We start from the raw sequence: 15,947 nt of genomic DNA on the forward strand, positions 1-15,947 counted from the left end.
TATTAAACACTAATGGGCGCATTTGTGGGCAGGCTTGAGCACCCTGTGCTTGCCCGCCTGCGAATGGCTTGAGCACTACTACTATGTGTTAGCTGTTTGGAGCTTCACAAACATCATTTGTTTAAATCAATCCCTCATTTTATTACTTCCTTCAACTTTCACTTCATTCTTGTAAAATATAAACTGAAATACTAGGGGAGCATTAAACTCATTCAATTCAATAATTTTAAACACATTTTGACTATGAAAATAATTAGAATTTTAAATTATGCAAAAAATTACATTAAAATATATTGTTTTAAAAATGCACCATTTAATGCATGAGATGAAATTCTCCTAAACATGAAGGTAACATTACTGGAGTGATGCCAAAATGCCCTCAAAATATGTATAATTCCATGCCTTATTTTGGGTTCATCATTCGACCTTTTATTTTATATGTATTCCTCACGTCTTACTAACAAAAAAACAATTAATACTTAATTGCTGTTCTATATGGAGACAGGGTGTATTCACCACTAGCTATATTTTCTGAAGTGAGTACATGTTTACATATTATTTATTACAGAACAGAGTTTTTGCTAAAAAAAAGTAAAAAGGAAACAATTAAAGTGGACAGCCCAAGAGTTTGTGGAAATGACTAAATGTGAGAGTGTGCACACCTAGAGTATGGAAATAAAAATTTATTTGAAATAAAATTTTAATTAGAAGCCAAACTTTTGGTGATTTAAAACTATTTTTATTGAATTAAAATGCAAAAAAAGAGGAAAAATAGTTGGAAATGGGTATAGTTGACAAGTGTTTGATGAAATACCCGAAAGAAAAATAATGAATTATTTGTGCATTTTTTGTTATTTTTCATATTTCATTTTTACATTCATATACCTCTTACTTGTATGAATTTAATTTATGATGTCTTACCAGATTTCCCGCCACATATGGGACATCGTGCACTGCGAACATTCGTTGCCAGCAACATCATGTCTCCTGTCTCTTGTATCTGTTCAAGTTTGTCCTCATGTCTCCTGTCTCCCTCTCACTCATCCACCTTTCCTTAAAGAACAACAGGTTGTGACCATCTTGGTTAGAAAGGATCAAAGAATAAGGGTGGAGGAAAAGAACTTCCTCCCTTTAAGGTTCAGGTTTCAACTTCAGTCAGAAATATCATTTATTCGATGACACAATATAAAATTTATGGGCCAGAAGAGTATTTACGTTCCTCTTTAACTAATATGGGAACTTCTTGGTACTTCTCTCATGAAGTATAAGTGTATTTACAACTTCCAATTGTGGATTTTGCTTTTCCTACAGAGCAAACCACAATTACGGCGCGAACTAATGGGTTTCCCTCACAATTTGATTTACACAGTTGGGATCCGTCATTAGATTCTAGACCTGGACCCCTCTTATTTGGTGATCTTCCATCCTTGTCATCATGCCCCATTAGCATTACAACCACGTGTTACCTGCAAGTTCGTCCATGACAATGCCTCATAGCTCAATCACCTCTTGAAAGATAAAAAAGTTGCCGAAAGGGTGAGGAATGATATGTAGTATTCAATCTTCTTTGATAAGGTTGATGTTCAAGATTAAAACACATCATTTTAAAGAAGGCTCACTTTGAGCCATGCTTCAGGCCAGGTTGGCTATGAGCCCGTCATATGTATATCTCTAATTTGCTTAATGATGTGGCCAGCAGGCGTAGTCTGCTCTTGTTCCATTGCCTTAGGCCCGACCCCCCCTTCACTGAAGTAGAAATATATTTTAAATGCTAAAAAAATTAAAATTAAAATTTTAAAAATAGAGGATAAGATGACAATAAATCTATGTGGTCTCAGGGCGCTAGCTGCCCCGCACATCACACCACCACACGTTGATTCAGCTATGATGAATGTTCACAATGAATATTTAGAGTCATTGACTTTACAACATGCATGTAAATTTTCATTATCCATCACTCATCTCTCACTCGTAAACTCGTGCCTTCACTCGGTCCCTTTTGCTCCACTCTCGTTGGCAAACTCATGCATCTATTCATACAATTATATGTAATAATCTCAAATTATGGGGTTTTTTAATGATTTTTACTAGTTAGTCATGTGAGTATTGAGACAGCCAACAATTAAAATTAACCTCACAGTCGTAGGGCGAGTAAGGTGTCGAACCACAAGGAGCAGGTAGTGCAATAGTAATTTCTTTCAGTTTAACTTGTCTTATCAATTTCTTATAATTTGTCCTAACAATAAATTCTATGATCTTCAGTACTATGATTCTACAGCAAAGGTGTCTGTAGAATCTCACCTTTAGTTCACTGAGCAACTTATAGAATAATAATCAAGAAGAATGGAGTAGGATAATCTTCAGTACATAAGTAATGAATTGATCTTCAATAAGTATGTTAAAGATAGATTTTCAGTAGCTTTAGTTTAGAAAATATCTTCAGAAGGAACTGAGCAATTACAGGCTCTCGCCTGTAAAATTGCTCAGTTACAGGTTCTTGCGTGTAACTTGCTCAGTTACAGGCTCTCGCCTGTAGCTTGATCTGTTACAGGCTCTCGCCTATAGCTTGCTCAGTTACAGGCTCTCACCTATAACTTGGGCAAGAGCAGGCCAAGTGCGCGGCCTTGGCTGCGCGTAGTCTTCTGTGCTTGGGGCTGCGCGCGACCTTGGCTGCGCACGGCTTCTTGCACGTGGGCTGCATGCTGACTTGTTTGCGTGGGGCTGCGAGCAGGGCTTGACTGCACGTGGGGCTTGGCTGCGCGCGGCTTCCTGCGCGCGGGGCGGTCTGCGCGCGGCCTTCTGCGCACGGGGCTTTGCTTGAAGATCTGGTGTAGATGGATGATGATGGAATGGAAAGGATTGGTGGAAATGGTTGTGAAGATTGAATTGGATGAAATGAGGGAACACAAGAACACTTTGAACAATAAACTTCAAATTAACCTAGAAAAAAAGAACAATTTTGATTGGAAATGTTGGAAAGACACTGATTGGTGCTTTCCAACCCAACCTAGATTGTCTTGGAGGGAGAATCAAACAAGACTGAAACTGAGCAATCACACATACTTGGTGTCATGACCCTTTCGGCGAGGATGTGATCTTCTTGCTCAAGCTATTCCTCAGCGTGCTTCTTCTCCCCAACTCCAATGTTCATCATCTCTTCGAGGGTTTGTAGAACTCTTCTCTTCCAAGCCCTAAACCTGTCTTAGCTGAAATTCCAGAAAACGTCAAAGAACTTTTTCAAAGAGTATTTATAGGTTTCTCATAAGCCGAAAATAGGGGTAAAAACGATGCAATTTTTAGCCCTTGTCGTTGCGGATTTTGGCTTATGCAATAAAATTTATAGGAACTCCACTTAAGACGTATAGTGATAAGTGTGAGTGTCGTCCAAGGGAAGCAAGTAGAAAGTTCAATGTGATTATCTTTTTGGTGTTTTAATCGTAATTAGCGTGAATTTGATCTTCAATGAGGATCAAGTCACCCTAATTAGATGAGAATTGAGAAAGGGGGGTAGAAGAGGTGAGAAGAATGGAAGAAATGTGGGCTCTAGATTGAATTAATTGATCCAATTGGATGGATCAAAGAATTCAATTAGAGAGGTTGGTAGGAATTTTTAATTTGGGTTTGGTTGAGTTTTGCAAGTTGATAATTCAGAACTAAAATGGGGTAATTGAGTATCCTAAGAATTAAAACTAAATTTTTTAGAGTTCTCTTTTGGAATGCAATTGAATGCCCAGGTGAATCCCTCAATTTCTCCTCTCAATCCTAATCAGGGCTTGTACATGCCGCTCAAGCCAAGCGATTTAGAAGTTCAGATCAGAATAGAGATGAAGAAACAAACAACTTAACCTATTTCATTCAAAATGCATAAAAGTTTAAATACAATGAAAGGAGAAAGTACCAAAACTGTTGATCCAGGCTGGGGCTCCTCTCTGTCTTGCAGCTGTGATAGAGAACCATCAAGAATAAGCTCCCCCTCTCGAAATTTAGCTTTTATACTTAGGTTATATGGTAAAAATCACCATTTTACCCCCGTTTAGTACTTAATATTTATCTATCAATGTAGGCTCTATCTGAATGATCCAACTGTACAGATAGAAAGAGGGGATCAAGACGAATAAATCCATAAAAAATCATCTCAATCGGACTTCAGGATCAAAAGTTATTAATGAATCAATTTTAAACCAATTTAATCCATTGGATTTAAGATTGATTTATTTATTAATTTCGTTTTTAAACACGCAATGACGTGTCGCTCTCATTGGCTGGTGCATTTTGAATCCTCTTTTTTGCTGAAAAGTCCTTAAAAAGCCTGGAACTGCTTCTGGACGCCGCCCAAAAGTAATTGCGTATATGCCCCTGGCGCACTCTCTCTCCTCCGATTTCTCCTAAAAACATTAAAAATATATATTAAAAATTGCAATAAAACCCTGTACAAGTTTAAATTGGATCTTTACGCCTGCAGTGGCGACCGAAAGCTGTTTTCAGGGTCTTTTTGCAACGAAAGTTCGCAAAAAGACCCTTGAAAGTTTGAAAATAATAAAATACTTTTTTTCTATTATAAATATACTTTTTTTTCTTAGAATAAATGCATTTCCTCTTGAAATAAATCCCAGAAAAATCCTAAAAATTCGTAAAAAATTCTAGAAAATTCTAGCGAATTCCCTGATTCATTCCCATGCTGATAAGCGCCAAAATAAAATATTAAATATGTCATTTTCATTCAAAATTAATTATTTCGAGCTTCAATAAATCCTTAAAAATTCATATAATTAACAGAAAATTATGGAAAAATCAGACATTACTTGAAAACATTATTTTCATGTAAATATATGATAACAGCCCAATTTTAAGCTCTTTAAATGCATGAAATCATGCTAAAATCATGAAATAAAGACAGAAATTAGGGTGTTATCAGTTTCCTCTCTTGGGCACAACTCTTGGGCTTCTTGGGCTTTTAGGATTGGCCCAAGTAAGTGATTTGCAGTCCTTTGAGAATTTGGCCTTCATCTTGTAGAGGATAAGTCAGTCTGCTTAATCAGGTGCCTTCCTTGTTGGATTTCATCTAAATCTGTACTCATTTAAATGAAATATAAGATCCAATCCACTTGATTCTCTGAATCAAGTGGGGTTAGTAAAAATCATGCTTTGAATGGCAAATATGGAACTAATGCTTGCAAATAATGATTTGATGAATGGCAATTACCTGATTATTTCATGACATAATTATGGTCATCAATATTCTCTAACAAATCCGAATTGAGGTGGTTAAGTATATTCACTTTTTGTGTAAGAGCCAACCATGCATGAACAATCAATTCTTAAAGTCGTGTTACTCCCATGCCTTTAATAAACTTAAACACCTCAACGTAGGACTGTGTCAACAACAACTACATGGGGACGCTCATGACACATAGTCCACTTCTGATCCCTACTTGCATTTTAGTGGGTTTTCTAGAATGAGAAGTCATGGGAAAGAGTATATTACAGCATCTCTAATTTGCGAATTTTTAATGATCACCGTGTCTGGGATGCATGATCCGTTACTATTTTATTTTATTATTGAAAGTGTGCCAATCCCTGTGTTTTGCGGGGCTAAGCATCTTCAACTTGCTGGGATAACTTTGTTTCATCTGTAGGGGCGTTGTGCAGTAAGCCCCTTACAGGCGGTCCTCTATCGTTGTAATGTCAAGTAGTCTCTGTAAAGCTTTTTGAAAGAGGGATCGTCTTGTGTGTGAGCAAAGGATTTCTGGCTAAACTACCAAACCACACATCTTTTCCAGTGGGAGGGTACTCTTAGTAATGGTTACCTAGTTGGACCCTGAACCCCTTACTCAAATATTGTATGGATATGTAGGAAGTTGTGCTCCTAAGTGTGTTTAGGGAGTGCTTTGTTCGTGAGAATGGATCCAAGTCATGTCAGGGGTTGTGGACACACTTGCGTGAATTTGACTAACAACTTTAAGGCAGAACATTAGGATGAAATGTACCCAAAGAGGGATGGACGTAAGCTCGTAGGTTTCTAATGATAGGGATAATCATCCAGGTGTTATTTTGAAACAAAAAAGCCTCCCTACCATAGCAGGCCAGCTGGTTCCTCCGTCGTCATCGCGTTTGGTGAGGAGATCATATAAGATAAGATATCACCTAACCTACGGCTTTCTAAAACCAATTATTTTCTGGTCAATTCGCTATATCGGATCAGTGGTAGTATGAGAGTTCTTTTACTTAGTAACACTCCTAATGTCCCTCATGTTTCTGTTATCATTATCCTAAATTTGAACCTTCGGAGCCTTTTTTATACTAAAGGCTCACATTGTAGAACTCCGTCCAAACTCTTATCTTCCTTACCATTCAACTGAAACATAGAATATAGGTACTCTTTGATGCATTGGGAGCAAGACTAATTGACTTGTATGAAACTCTACTAGATGCTCAAGTTGAGAATGTACTATCCACCTGATTCCACTCCTGATTTATTTGTTACGGCACTATGTTTTTTTTAGTTAAAGAGCTGTGTGAAGCAGGCGGTTGTAATAAGGATGACAACCAGGAGTCACAATCGATAGTGAGGTCTGACCAAACTTTTTTCTTCGTTGTTCTTTTGCTCTCTCTCCTCACACCTTTGATTTTGTTTCTTTCAAAACATGTTGTTGCAAAGCTTTTGAGTTTGTAACGTTTTATGTTAAGACATAAAAACTTTCTGACTTTGTACTTAAATCTTCCTCTTCATAACATTCATATTTATCTTAATCACCCCTAAAGTCGTGCCTCACTCTGTAACTTCTGACAATAAATGCAGGCATTTGATTTTGCATATTTCAAAATCGCGATCCAACAACTCCATAGAGAGGCGGCTGTTGTTATGAAATGATTTGAAACACCATTCAATATAGGAGCAACAATTTGTGTTGTTTGGTCAAGTAACATAAATTTAATAGAATTCAACATTTTCTCAACTGTTAATTTTTTTCTTTTTTTGCTCCTAAACGCTCGTAAATTCGTGCCTGAAGTTGTGCCTTTTTGCCATGGCTCTCTACATCAACAAGTTAGAATTCTGACTCATAGACTATTTAGCTAGTCGTCTTCCCTATGGTAGGGAGTTGGCTGGGTCAAGAGATACTATATAAGATCAGCCCTCGTTCTTTAGATCTCAGATTGGGAAACCATAAAAAAGCTCTATGGCTAGTTGTCACACGGTCAAATCTCGGGCTAGGACTCTTGGCCCGGAATTGACGTGTGCCAGCCTCAGTGCTTGGGCAGAACACTGAGCAGCCTTGATCTCTTGTAGCGGAAGCTCTTGGGATTGCTTAAGATCGCTTAGAAGGGGTTAGGGGAGATGGTGGTGCTAGGCACCGTCGGTGAATAGGGTCATTGCATTAATATCATCCGGAATACATCATGGATTACATGGGGGAAGACGAGGGGTGTTACCATGAACGAGACGAGGCGCCTTGCGCCGAGGTAATGTCGCCACACCGCCTCAGGGCCGCCGATCTGCAAGCGCACGCCCGCTCTGCCGCTAATCCTTGCGCTGGGCCGGGCGCCATGCGCCCGTGGGAGTGGCGATCACACACGCCACCCCTGCCTTGACGATCACACACGCCACCAGCACCCGTGTCCACACTCTAGCGCGCAGACTGCGCGACGCCGCCGCGTTCGGTGTCCCCGAGCTGGGCGCTGTGCGCCCAGCATTACCCGCAGGAGCGCCGCGCGCCCGCTATGCCGTCCCGACGCTCTCAGTGCGCCACATGCCTTAGTCTCCTGGCGCGGATGTCTCCCAGCCGCGCGCCGCCCGCGCGGCCGCTGCGCGGCATCCCGCACAACTCCGCGCGCTGCGCCCACGGCATGCCGCCCGGCCTGCGCGTCCCGCACCTGCGCGTAGCGCTTCCCGCTCCTGCGCACAGCTTGGCGCTGGCGGGTAGTGTTGACGCGCGCGCGTGGCCCTTGCGCGCGCGCGCCTGTGCCGTTCAGCCCGCGCGCCTAGCACACACGGACCGTACCTGATCCGTCCCGCCTTGGGCGTGGACGGGCGTGTGCGCAGTCTACCGTGAATCACCATCGGCAGTGGCAATGGCCTAATAGATCAGGTACTTGGATATCGCTATCCATAATGACTCAGTCCTTAGAAATGTCGTGAGCCAGGGTGCGGACAAACCTTCCAAATAAGCACGCAGGCCCCTGGGCAAGGAATGCCGACTAGTTAGGGGCCTAACACTAGTCTACACTCTTTGGAGATTCAAAACCTGGCAAACTGACACATCTGAGTAGCTAAAGGAAAGTAAATTAACTTAGACCCCTACACAAAGTGATTCATCATGCTCAAACATGAACTAATCATTCATAGTTTCATAATGAAGCGAGAAACGAGTCACCAAACTAAAAGCGAGATGAATGTTTTAAATCAATTGATAGATGGTTTGTTTTAATAAACCTACCCCATAAGTGGGGAGCCTATTAGGTGATGGTATATCTCCAGGTGATCCTAGTCACACACTACTGCCCTGGTGTGGCCGCAAGTCTGCCATAGCTGCCTACGGTTGCACAAGTGTGGCTGCAGGACTACGGCTGCCTTGACACATGCGGCTACAGCAGCCGGTGCCTGTGGTTGGCTTCAAACCCTTTTCTAGAATTGTCTTATAAAGAAAGAGGAAAGATAATTAAAAAGTTTAGATTAATAAAACTACACAAATTCGGGAAAAATAGAAATTGGCATAGTACATGACTTGATGCATGAATCTGCATTATTAAACAAACATGAAGACTTATGCATCATAATTCAATATTAACCAAACATTATCTTAAAAATAATAAAATTGCATGCGTAAACTTGGATATATCATTCCTCTCTTTTCTTCACTCTAAACTTCACTATCTGTCAACAGTTAATTATTAACTTTGTAGCAATCAACTACTAAATACTGCTATTTGAATCATTTTTTATGAGTTATCAAATATTTATTATATTGAAAATAACTATTGGCTACTACTTTCAAATTTAATTGTGTATCATTGGTCAAAAAATCAATTAACACTGAATTATTTAATATAACATCAAATCCAAATATTCTTAAATCAAATTAGCTACTACTATAGTCTTAAGAAACCTAGGGAATGATTATAATGTAGTGGGGATTTTAATTAATGGACAATGAACATGCAGAATATACATGTATTTATATTTAATATAAAATATTGTGGATTTTTAATCAACATACAGAATAAGTAAATTAAGGCTTAGTGGGCCGACCGAGTTCCCCCAGGACTATCAATCTCCATATCACTTTAGTATTTGAATCTTTATTATTCAGTAATTAATTACTAAAACGTTAATAAAAACCATTCATTACCACATAAACATAATCATTAACTATCATCAAATTGATAGAGATAGATATAAAGATAGAAATATAGAGAATGAAAGATATAGATAGATAGATGGAGATCCAGAGATAGATATATATAGAGATCTAGAGAGATGTATAGAGATATAAAAAGATAGATATTTAAAGACCTAGAGAGACGGATAGTGATACAGAGAGATATATATAGATAGACAGATAGATAGTAAACTAGAAAGATAGATAGATATATAGAGAGATAGATTCATAGATAGTGAACTAGTGATATAGATAGAGATTTAGAGATATAGATTGATATATAAATAGATAGATATGGATCTAGAGGGAGAGTTTGAGATATAGAGAGAAAAATAGAGATACACAGAAATGGGGACATAGAGAGAGATGTATAGATATAACGATGGAGAGGTCGAGAGATAGAGGGATAGTGATATAGAGAGATGGAGAGAGAGATAGATGGATAGAGATATGGATAGAGAGATAGATAAATAAAGATATATAGAGAGAGATAGATGGATAGAGATATGGAGAGATGGAGAGAGAGATAGATGAATAAAGATATATAGAGAGAGATAGATGGATAGAGAAATATATAGAGAGAGGTAGATGGATAGAGATATAGAGAGATAAACATATATATATATATATATATATATATATATATATATATATATATATATATATAAGAGAGAGAGAGAGAGAGAGAGAGAGAGAGAATGGGAGAAACTTTCGTCGTATTTTACATGTCTAGGTTTCTATATATAGAGGAAGAGTATTTCCGAGAGAACTGAGAGTCGGCGACAGACCCATATTTCTTCATTGATCGCTCAAATCCCTCCGTTGTCGCCGGACAAGATGAACGAATCAAAGTGCCCAGTTGAGGTCACCCCTCGAATCGCCCGATGGCGTATAGAGAACATCGAGGCCTGCTTCTGGCACCAATCCAAACCGTTCGAAATCGGTCGCTGGAACTGGTTCTAATTCTTTCTCGTCTCATCTTCTTAATCATCTCTCTCTCATCCTCTCTGTTTTTTTCTGGGTTCTCCTCTGATCACGAAGTATTTGCTGCAGGCATCTCTCCGTGGAGAAGAACAAGCAGATAATTATCAGGCTTTTCCCTCAGGCTTCCACTTTTGCCAAAGAGCGTCCCCCCATCGCCTCTTTCGTTATCCGGGTCTTCTACTTCACTGGCCGACGCCGCCAAATACTGCACCTTGGTGACTAATCTTCTCTCTTTCTCCTTGATTTAGAGATTTGCATAGACATATGGAGGCATAGAGATGGAGACAGACTTAGACATGCAGATGGATAGATGTATAAAGATATTGATATCGAGATAGAGATAGACATAGTCAGGTAGAGACATAGACATATACATAGAGATAAGCATAGAGATCAAGAGACAAACATGGACTTATAGGGACATAGAAATAGAATTAGAGATAGTCATAGACATGAAGAGACAGAGACATGGACATAGAGAGATATAGAAATAGAGATAGAGGTAGGGATAGACATGAAGAGACAAATATGGACATGTAGAGACATAGACATAGAGATAGAGATAGGCATAGGCATATAGAAAAAAAGACATGGACATAGAGAGAGAGAGAGAGATAGACATAGAAATAGAGATAGGGACTGAAATGAAGAGACTAAGATATGGACATATAGAGACATAGAAATAGAGATAGAGATAGGCATACGCATGTAGAGAAAAGACATGGACATAGAGAAAGATAGACATAGAAATAGAGATAGGGACTGACCTGAAGAGACTAAGATATGGACATAAAGAGACATAGAAATAGAGATAGAGATAGGCATAGACATGTACAGACATAGACATAGAGACAGAGATGGACATAGATGCTAACCAAAACGTTGACAGACATAGATCGAAACCTAGATATTGACGGTCATGAAATAGAGGTAGACAGACATCGTCCAAGAGATAGACATAGACATAGACATAGAATTAGACAGACATCATCCGAGAGATCGACATATAGAGTTTCGCAGACATCATCCAAGAGATGGACATAGACATAGAGGGCAGACAGACATCGTCCAAGAGATAGATATAGGCATACATAGATGTAGGTGTAAACATACACAGAGATGGAGACACACAATAGACGTAAATATAGACATAGACGTGGATATGTACATGGACATTGACTTAGACGTGGGCATGCCATGGACACAAGCATAGACATGTGGATAGACATTGACATAGACAGGGAAGTATACATAGAGATAAACATAGAATAAACAAACAGACACAGACATAAAGAGAGTCAAATACCGACATTGGCATAGACGTAGGCATAGACATAGAGAGACAGACAACATATAAATAGACGTAGGTGTAAAGGACGAGGTAGATGTAGACATAGACATATGCATTGGTGTAGGTGTAGACATAAAGGGTGACATAGAACTAGATGTAGTCTTAGATGTAGACATTGATAAACAAAGATGCGGGCTAATTGTTTCTGAAAGAAAAAGATGTTGGCTTATACACACGGATAAACAGAGTGCCGTTGAAAAATATACAATCATATGGGTAGAGATGGAGATGAATATATTTCTCAATCACTTTTAACTGGTTTAGCTCTAAACCTCGATTGAATACCTTTCTCAATTTGTTCAACCAACTTAATGCCATTCTGAGTGCTGATTTAATCCAAATGTTGATCTCAATCTTCTCAACTTGTTCCTCTCAGAGGTCTGTCGGAGGAAGCTCAGGGATAGCAGTGACTTTATGTGGGCTATTGATCCTGGGCTCTCTGGCAAGGTCATCATTGATGTCGAGTTTTTTGACTTGAAGGCGGTAAGTAAAGACCCTCTAACCCACTTATCATGTCCCGGCGTTCAGTATTCTATGTTGATTGAAGGACACAATTCAGACTGATATGCAAATATTTCTCTCCACCATACCTATGTACTTTTATATTTTTCAGTCTGTATGTCCATGCCTATATATTTTTCACTCTCAGTATTCTGGCTTTCAATCTGAATCGAGCATCTCATCACAAGAAAATTTGCCTTCTCCCAATAGAACAGAACCCTCCAACCTTCCTCTCGTCTATGCAAATGAGATATTCAATCGAGATTGAAAGTCACACGACTGAGATTGACGCATAAATTTCTATCTCTCTATTGATATCTCTATGCTTTTTGAATAGTCAGTCTTCCTATTTATCACTTACCTTTGCTATCCATATCACTCTCTATTGTTTATGTTTTAATCTTAATCAAACAGCGCATTCTGCAGAAAGAAACCCTTCAACCTCTGATGAATCAAAGTAGATTGCTGGGGTCCTGATAAGGACTCACCACAGAAGACCGGGTCAACAAGTGTCAAAATAATAATTCGTGAAAATCTTAGGGTTATGAATATTATGTAAGGTCAATAGATAAACCTTCTGATGAATGATAGCTTTGAGGTTTTTTGGCTGCTGTGAGGGCGATAACTTCCAGTTTGGAAGTTCTTGTGGCCATTCTAACCTCTCATCTTCTTATTTCTCTCTTCTCCCCACCTATCTTCCTCATATTTTTCGTGAGTTTGAAGATCGCGGGCATTGTAACAGTAGAGAAAAGGAAGAAAAACTGTAGGGAGAGAGAGGGAAGGACACAAAGAAGATGAAGAAGAAAAGGAGTCAATAATGTATTCAGCAAAACGGAATTTGTGTATGTACCAGAATTCAATACTGCAGGGTGAGGTGCTATCAAAATTGCAGACTTTCTTCTAGTGAGATGATATCCTTCTCACAAACCTCCTCTCGTCTTCCTCATGCAGGCCGGTGTCGGTGAGCCAGTCTCGATTTGGGGCAGCAACCGTCTACCTGATGCAATCGTGCCGACAATCAGCGCCCTCCGACAATTGCTCGCTGATGGCGCCTTCACGGATATCACCATCAACACCTCAGACGGCACCACTGCTGCCCACCGCGCCATTCTCGCCGCCCGCTCACCTGTCTTCTGCAGCATGTTCTCCCACAACTTAAAGGAGAAAGAGCTTGCGACTGTGGACGTCACCGATATGTCCACTGCCTCGTTCAATGCCTTTCTTCAGTACCTCTATGGTTTCATTAAAATTGAAGAGTTCATCCCCCACCGGATGCCGCTTCTCCATGCAGCAGACAAGTACGATGTGGACGATCTCCGGGAGGCATGTGAAGCCAGCCTAGCTGAAGATGTTGGTCGAGGTAACGTCTTTGTGAGGTTGCAAAATGCGCATCTCTATAGGCTTCAGACTCTGAAGAGCGCGTGTATGAAGTATCTGGTGGAGTTTGGAAGGATTTATGATCTACATGATGAGTTGATTACCTTCCTGCGCAACGCTGACAGGGAGCTTGTAGTGCTTGTGGTCCAAGAGGTTCTTGCAGCCTGGAAGGGTGACTGAAAAAATAGGACTCTAGGCCCTTGCCTTTGCAGGCTTTGCATGGTTGAGTTAAAAGCTTTTTAGCGTAATTCAAGATGCAATTCACTGCCTCAAAGGAAGTCCCTGGATATCTGAATGTAAATTGGCGAAGTGGATTTATGTACAGGAGCCAGGATAACAATAGTCATATTTCTTTCCAACATGAAAAATAGATGTTTAATTGCATGCTTCTTTGCAAAATCGTGAGAGAAAAACTTATTGCCTTGTGATGTGTCCTTGCTTTTGCAAATATTGAGATTAGAAACTATTATGGCAAAACATGAATATGATCATCAATGAGGAAGACAACATGAAATGGCATTCGAAAGTGATTGTTCTTGATTTGATTATCTCAGAAACCCAATCCTAACTTAAAATTTGGAAGTCTTGGATCGAAACAAAGAAACCTACATCTTGGGGGACTGACACTTCTAATTTTTCTGAGAAATCCAAAATCTAACCTTAAACTGGGTTTTGGTCTAGGGTCGATCAAACCCATAATTTCAATCTGCTACGGAAAAAACTCACACAATGGGAAAAGTTGGAATCAATTCGGTCAACTAGAATCTCTGGTGATGATTGTAGAATGGCTGACGGTCCAAAGCCAACCCTAGACCTGACCCAAAGTTAAACTATGGGTAGGCCAAGGTCTTGTCTGGTCAGTAAATCCAAAGGGTCTGTATAATAAGTGTATCCGACTAAGGAAGTAACTTTAGTTTTTACAAGTTGCGTATGTTGTTCCCTGTTTTCATTAGTTTATATTATGATAAAATTCATCGTGAAAATACTTTAATAACCATGTATAATTAAAGCAGAGAATGACTTCAACCAAGTCAAGCGTTACACCACGCATAAAATGATTTACACGAAGTCAAGCGTTACACCAGGCAGAGAATGACTTACACGATGTCAAGGGTTACACCAAGCAGAGAATGACTTACACCCAGTCAAGCATTACATCAAGCAGAGAATGACTTACACCAAGTCAAGCAGAGAACGACTTGTGAAAATACTTTATTATGTCATCAATATAAATCATAAAAGAGACAAAATACTTATTTGACAACCACATAATATGAACGCTATTGTAAAACTTACCCTATGTAAATCCAGCTCTCCTCATAAAAGCGTAAAATCTGTTATACCATTTCCTTAGATACTTGTGTAGTCCATATTCAGAATTCTATAGCAAAAACAAAAGAATTTGACTCCAATGGCCCAATCAAAGGCAAGGAGGACCATGTGTTTTTGCTAAAGAATTCTGTATATAGACTAAACAAGTGTCCAAGGAAATGGTATAACAGATTTGATGCTTGTACGAGGAGAACTAGATTTACAAAGGGTAAATATTAGAATTGCGTTCATATTATGTAGTTGTCAAAGAAATATTTTGTCTACATTATGATTTATATTGATCATATAATAATTGATGCAAAAGAGATATCTGAAGCCAACAAGCTTAGAGACAAGTTTTGGAAGGAATTGAGATGAAAAATTTGGGAGTAACAAAGAAGTTCTTTGGAATGGAAATGCTACGGAATCGAAGAACAAGCAAGCTTCAATCCCAATCCAAGTGCATTGAAAAGGTTTTGAAATGTTTTATACGTGGGATTATAAGCCAGTGGTCATGATTCTTGCTGCTCATTTTAAGCTTTCAAGCTCCTTATCACCAAAAACAGCCAAAGAAGAGAGCCATATGGAAAGCGTCGCACACTATAGTGCAGTATGTAGCTTGATGTATGAAATCGTTTCCACTCACTTGCACTCGCTTGTACATTTCATATGTTGTTAGTGTTGCGAGCAGATATATGGCAAAACAATGAAAGTCTGGCTGTCATGCAGTGAAATGGATCTTTTGATATGTAAGAGATACCATTGATAGTTATTTAGAGTTTGGGAAACGTCGAGGCGCTGTTTGTGGTTATGTTGGTTCACATTATGTTGGAGACCTTAATAAGATAATGGTGGCGACGATATCAACGCATCGACACCGGACGCGTCACCACCGTCATCCGAAGTCAACACGACCGCTGAAGACATGCCGCCATCGTCACCGGATCAAGTCAATGAGTCAGCGTCAGGCACGTCTCCACCCACGCACGCTCCTTCACGCGTCCTGACACGTCGCCAAAGGCAGATCGAGAACTGCCCCCTGATGT

The 15,947-nt window shown here is 39.5% G+C and overlaps 1 protein-coding gene across 1 annotated transcript; it reads left to right on the plus strand.

Annotated features, from left to right (window-relative positions):
* Positions 1-10,135: 10,135 nt before the first annotated feature.
* On the plus strand, positions 10,136-13,974 carry LOC144708712 (BTB/POZ domain-containing protein At1g55760-like). Its single transcript, XM_078582136.1, has 4 exons — positions 10,136-10,333; positions 10,431-10,576; positions 12,089-12,195; positions 13,165-13,974. Exons 1-4 carry the CDS (start codon positions 10,215-10,217, stop codon positions 13,768-13,770), a joined length of 978 nt encoding a protein of 325 aa, XP_078438262.1. The 5' UTR covers positions 10,136-10,214; the 3' UTR covers positions 13,771-13,974.
* Positions 13,975-15,947: the final 1,973 nt, after the last annotated feature.

The sequence above is a fragment of the Wolffia australiana genome, chromosome 10 (assembly GCF_029677425.1).
Source record: "Wolffia australiana isolate 7733 chromosome 10, ASM2967742v1".
Classification (NCBI taxonomy): Eukaryota; Viridiplantae; Streptophyta; class Magnoliopsida; order Alismatales; family Araceae; genus Wolffia; species Wolffia australiana.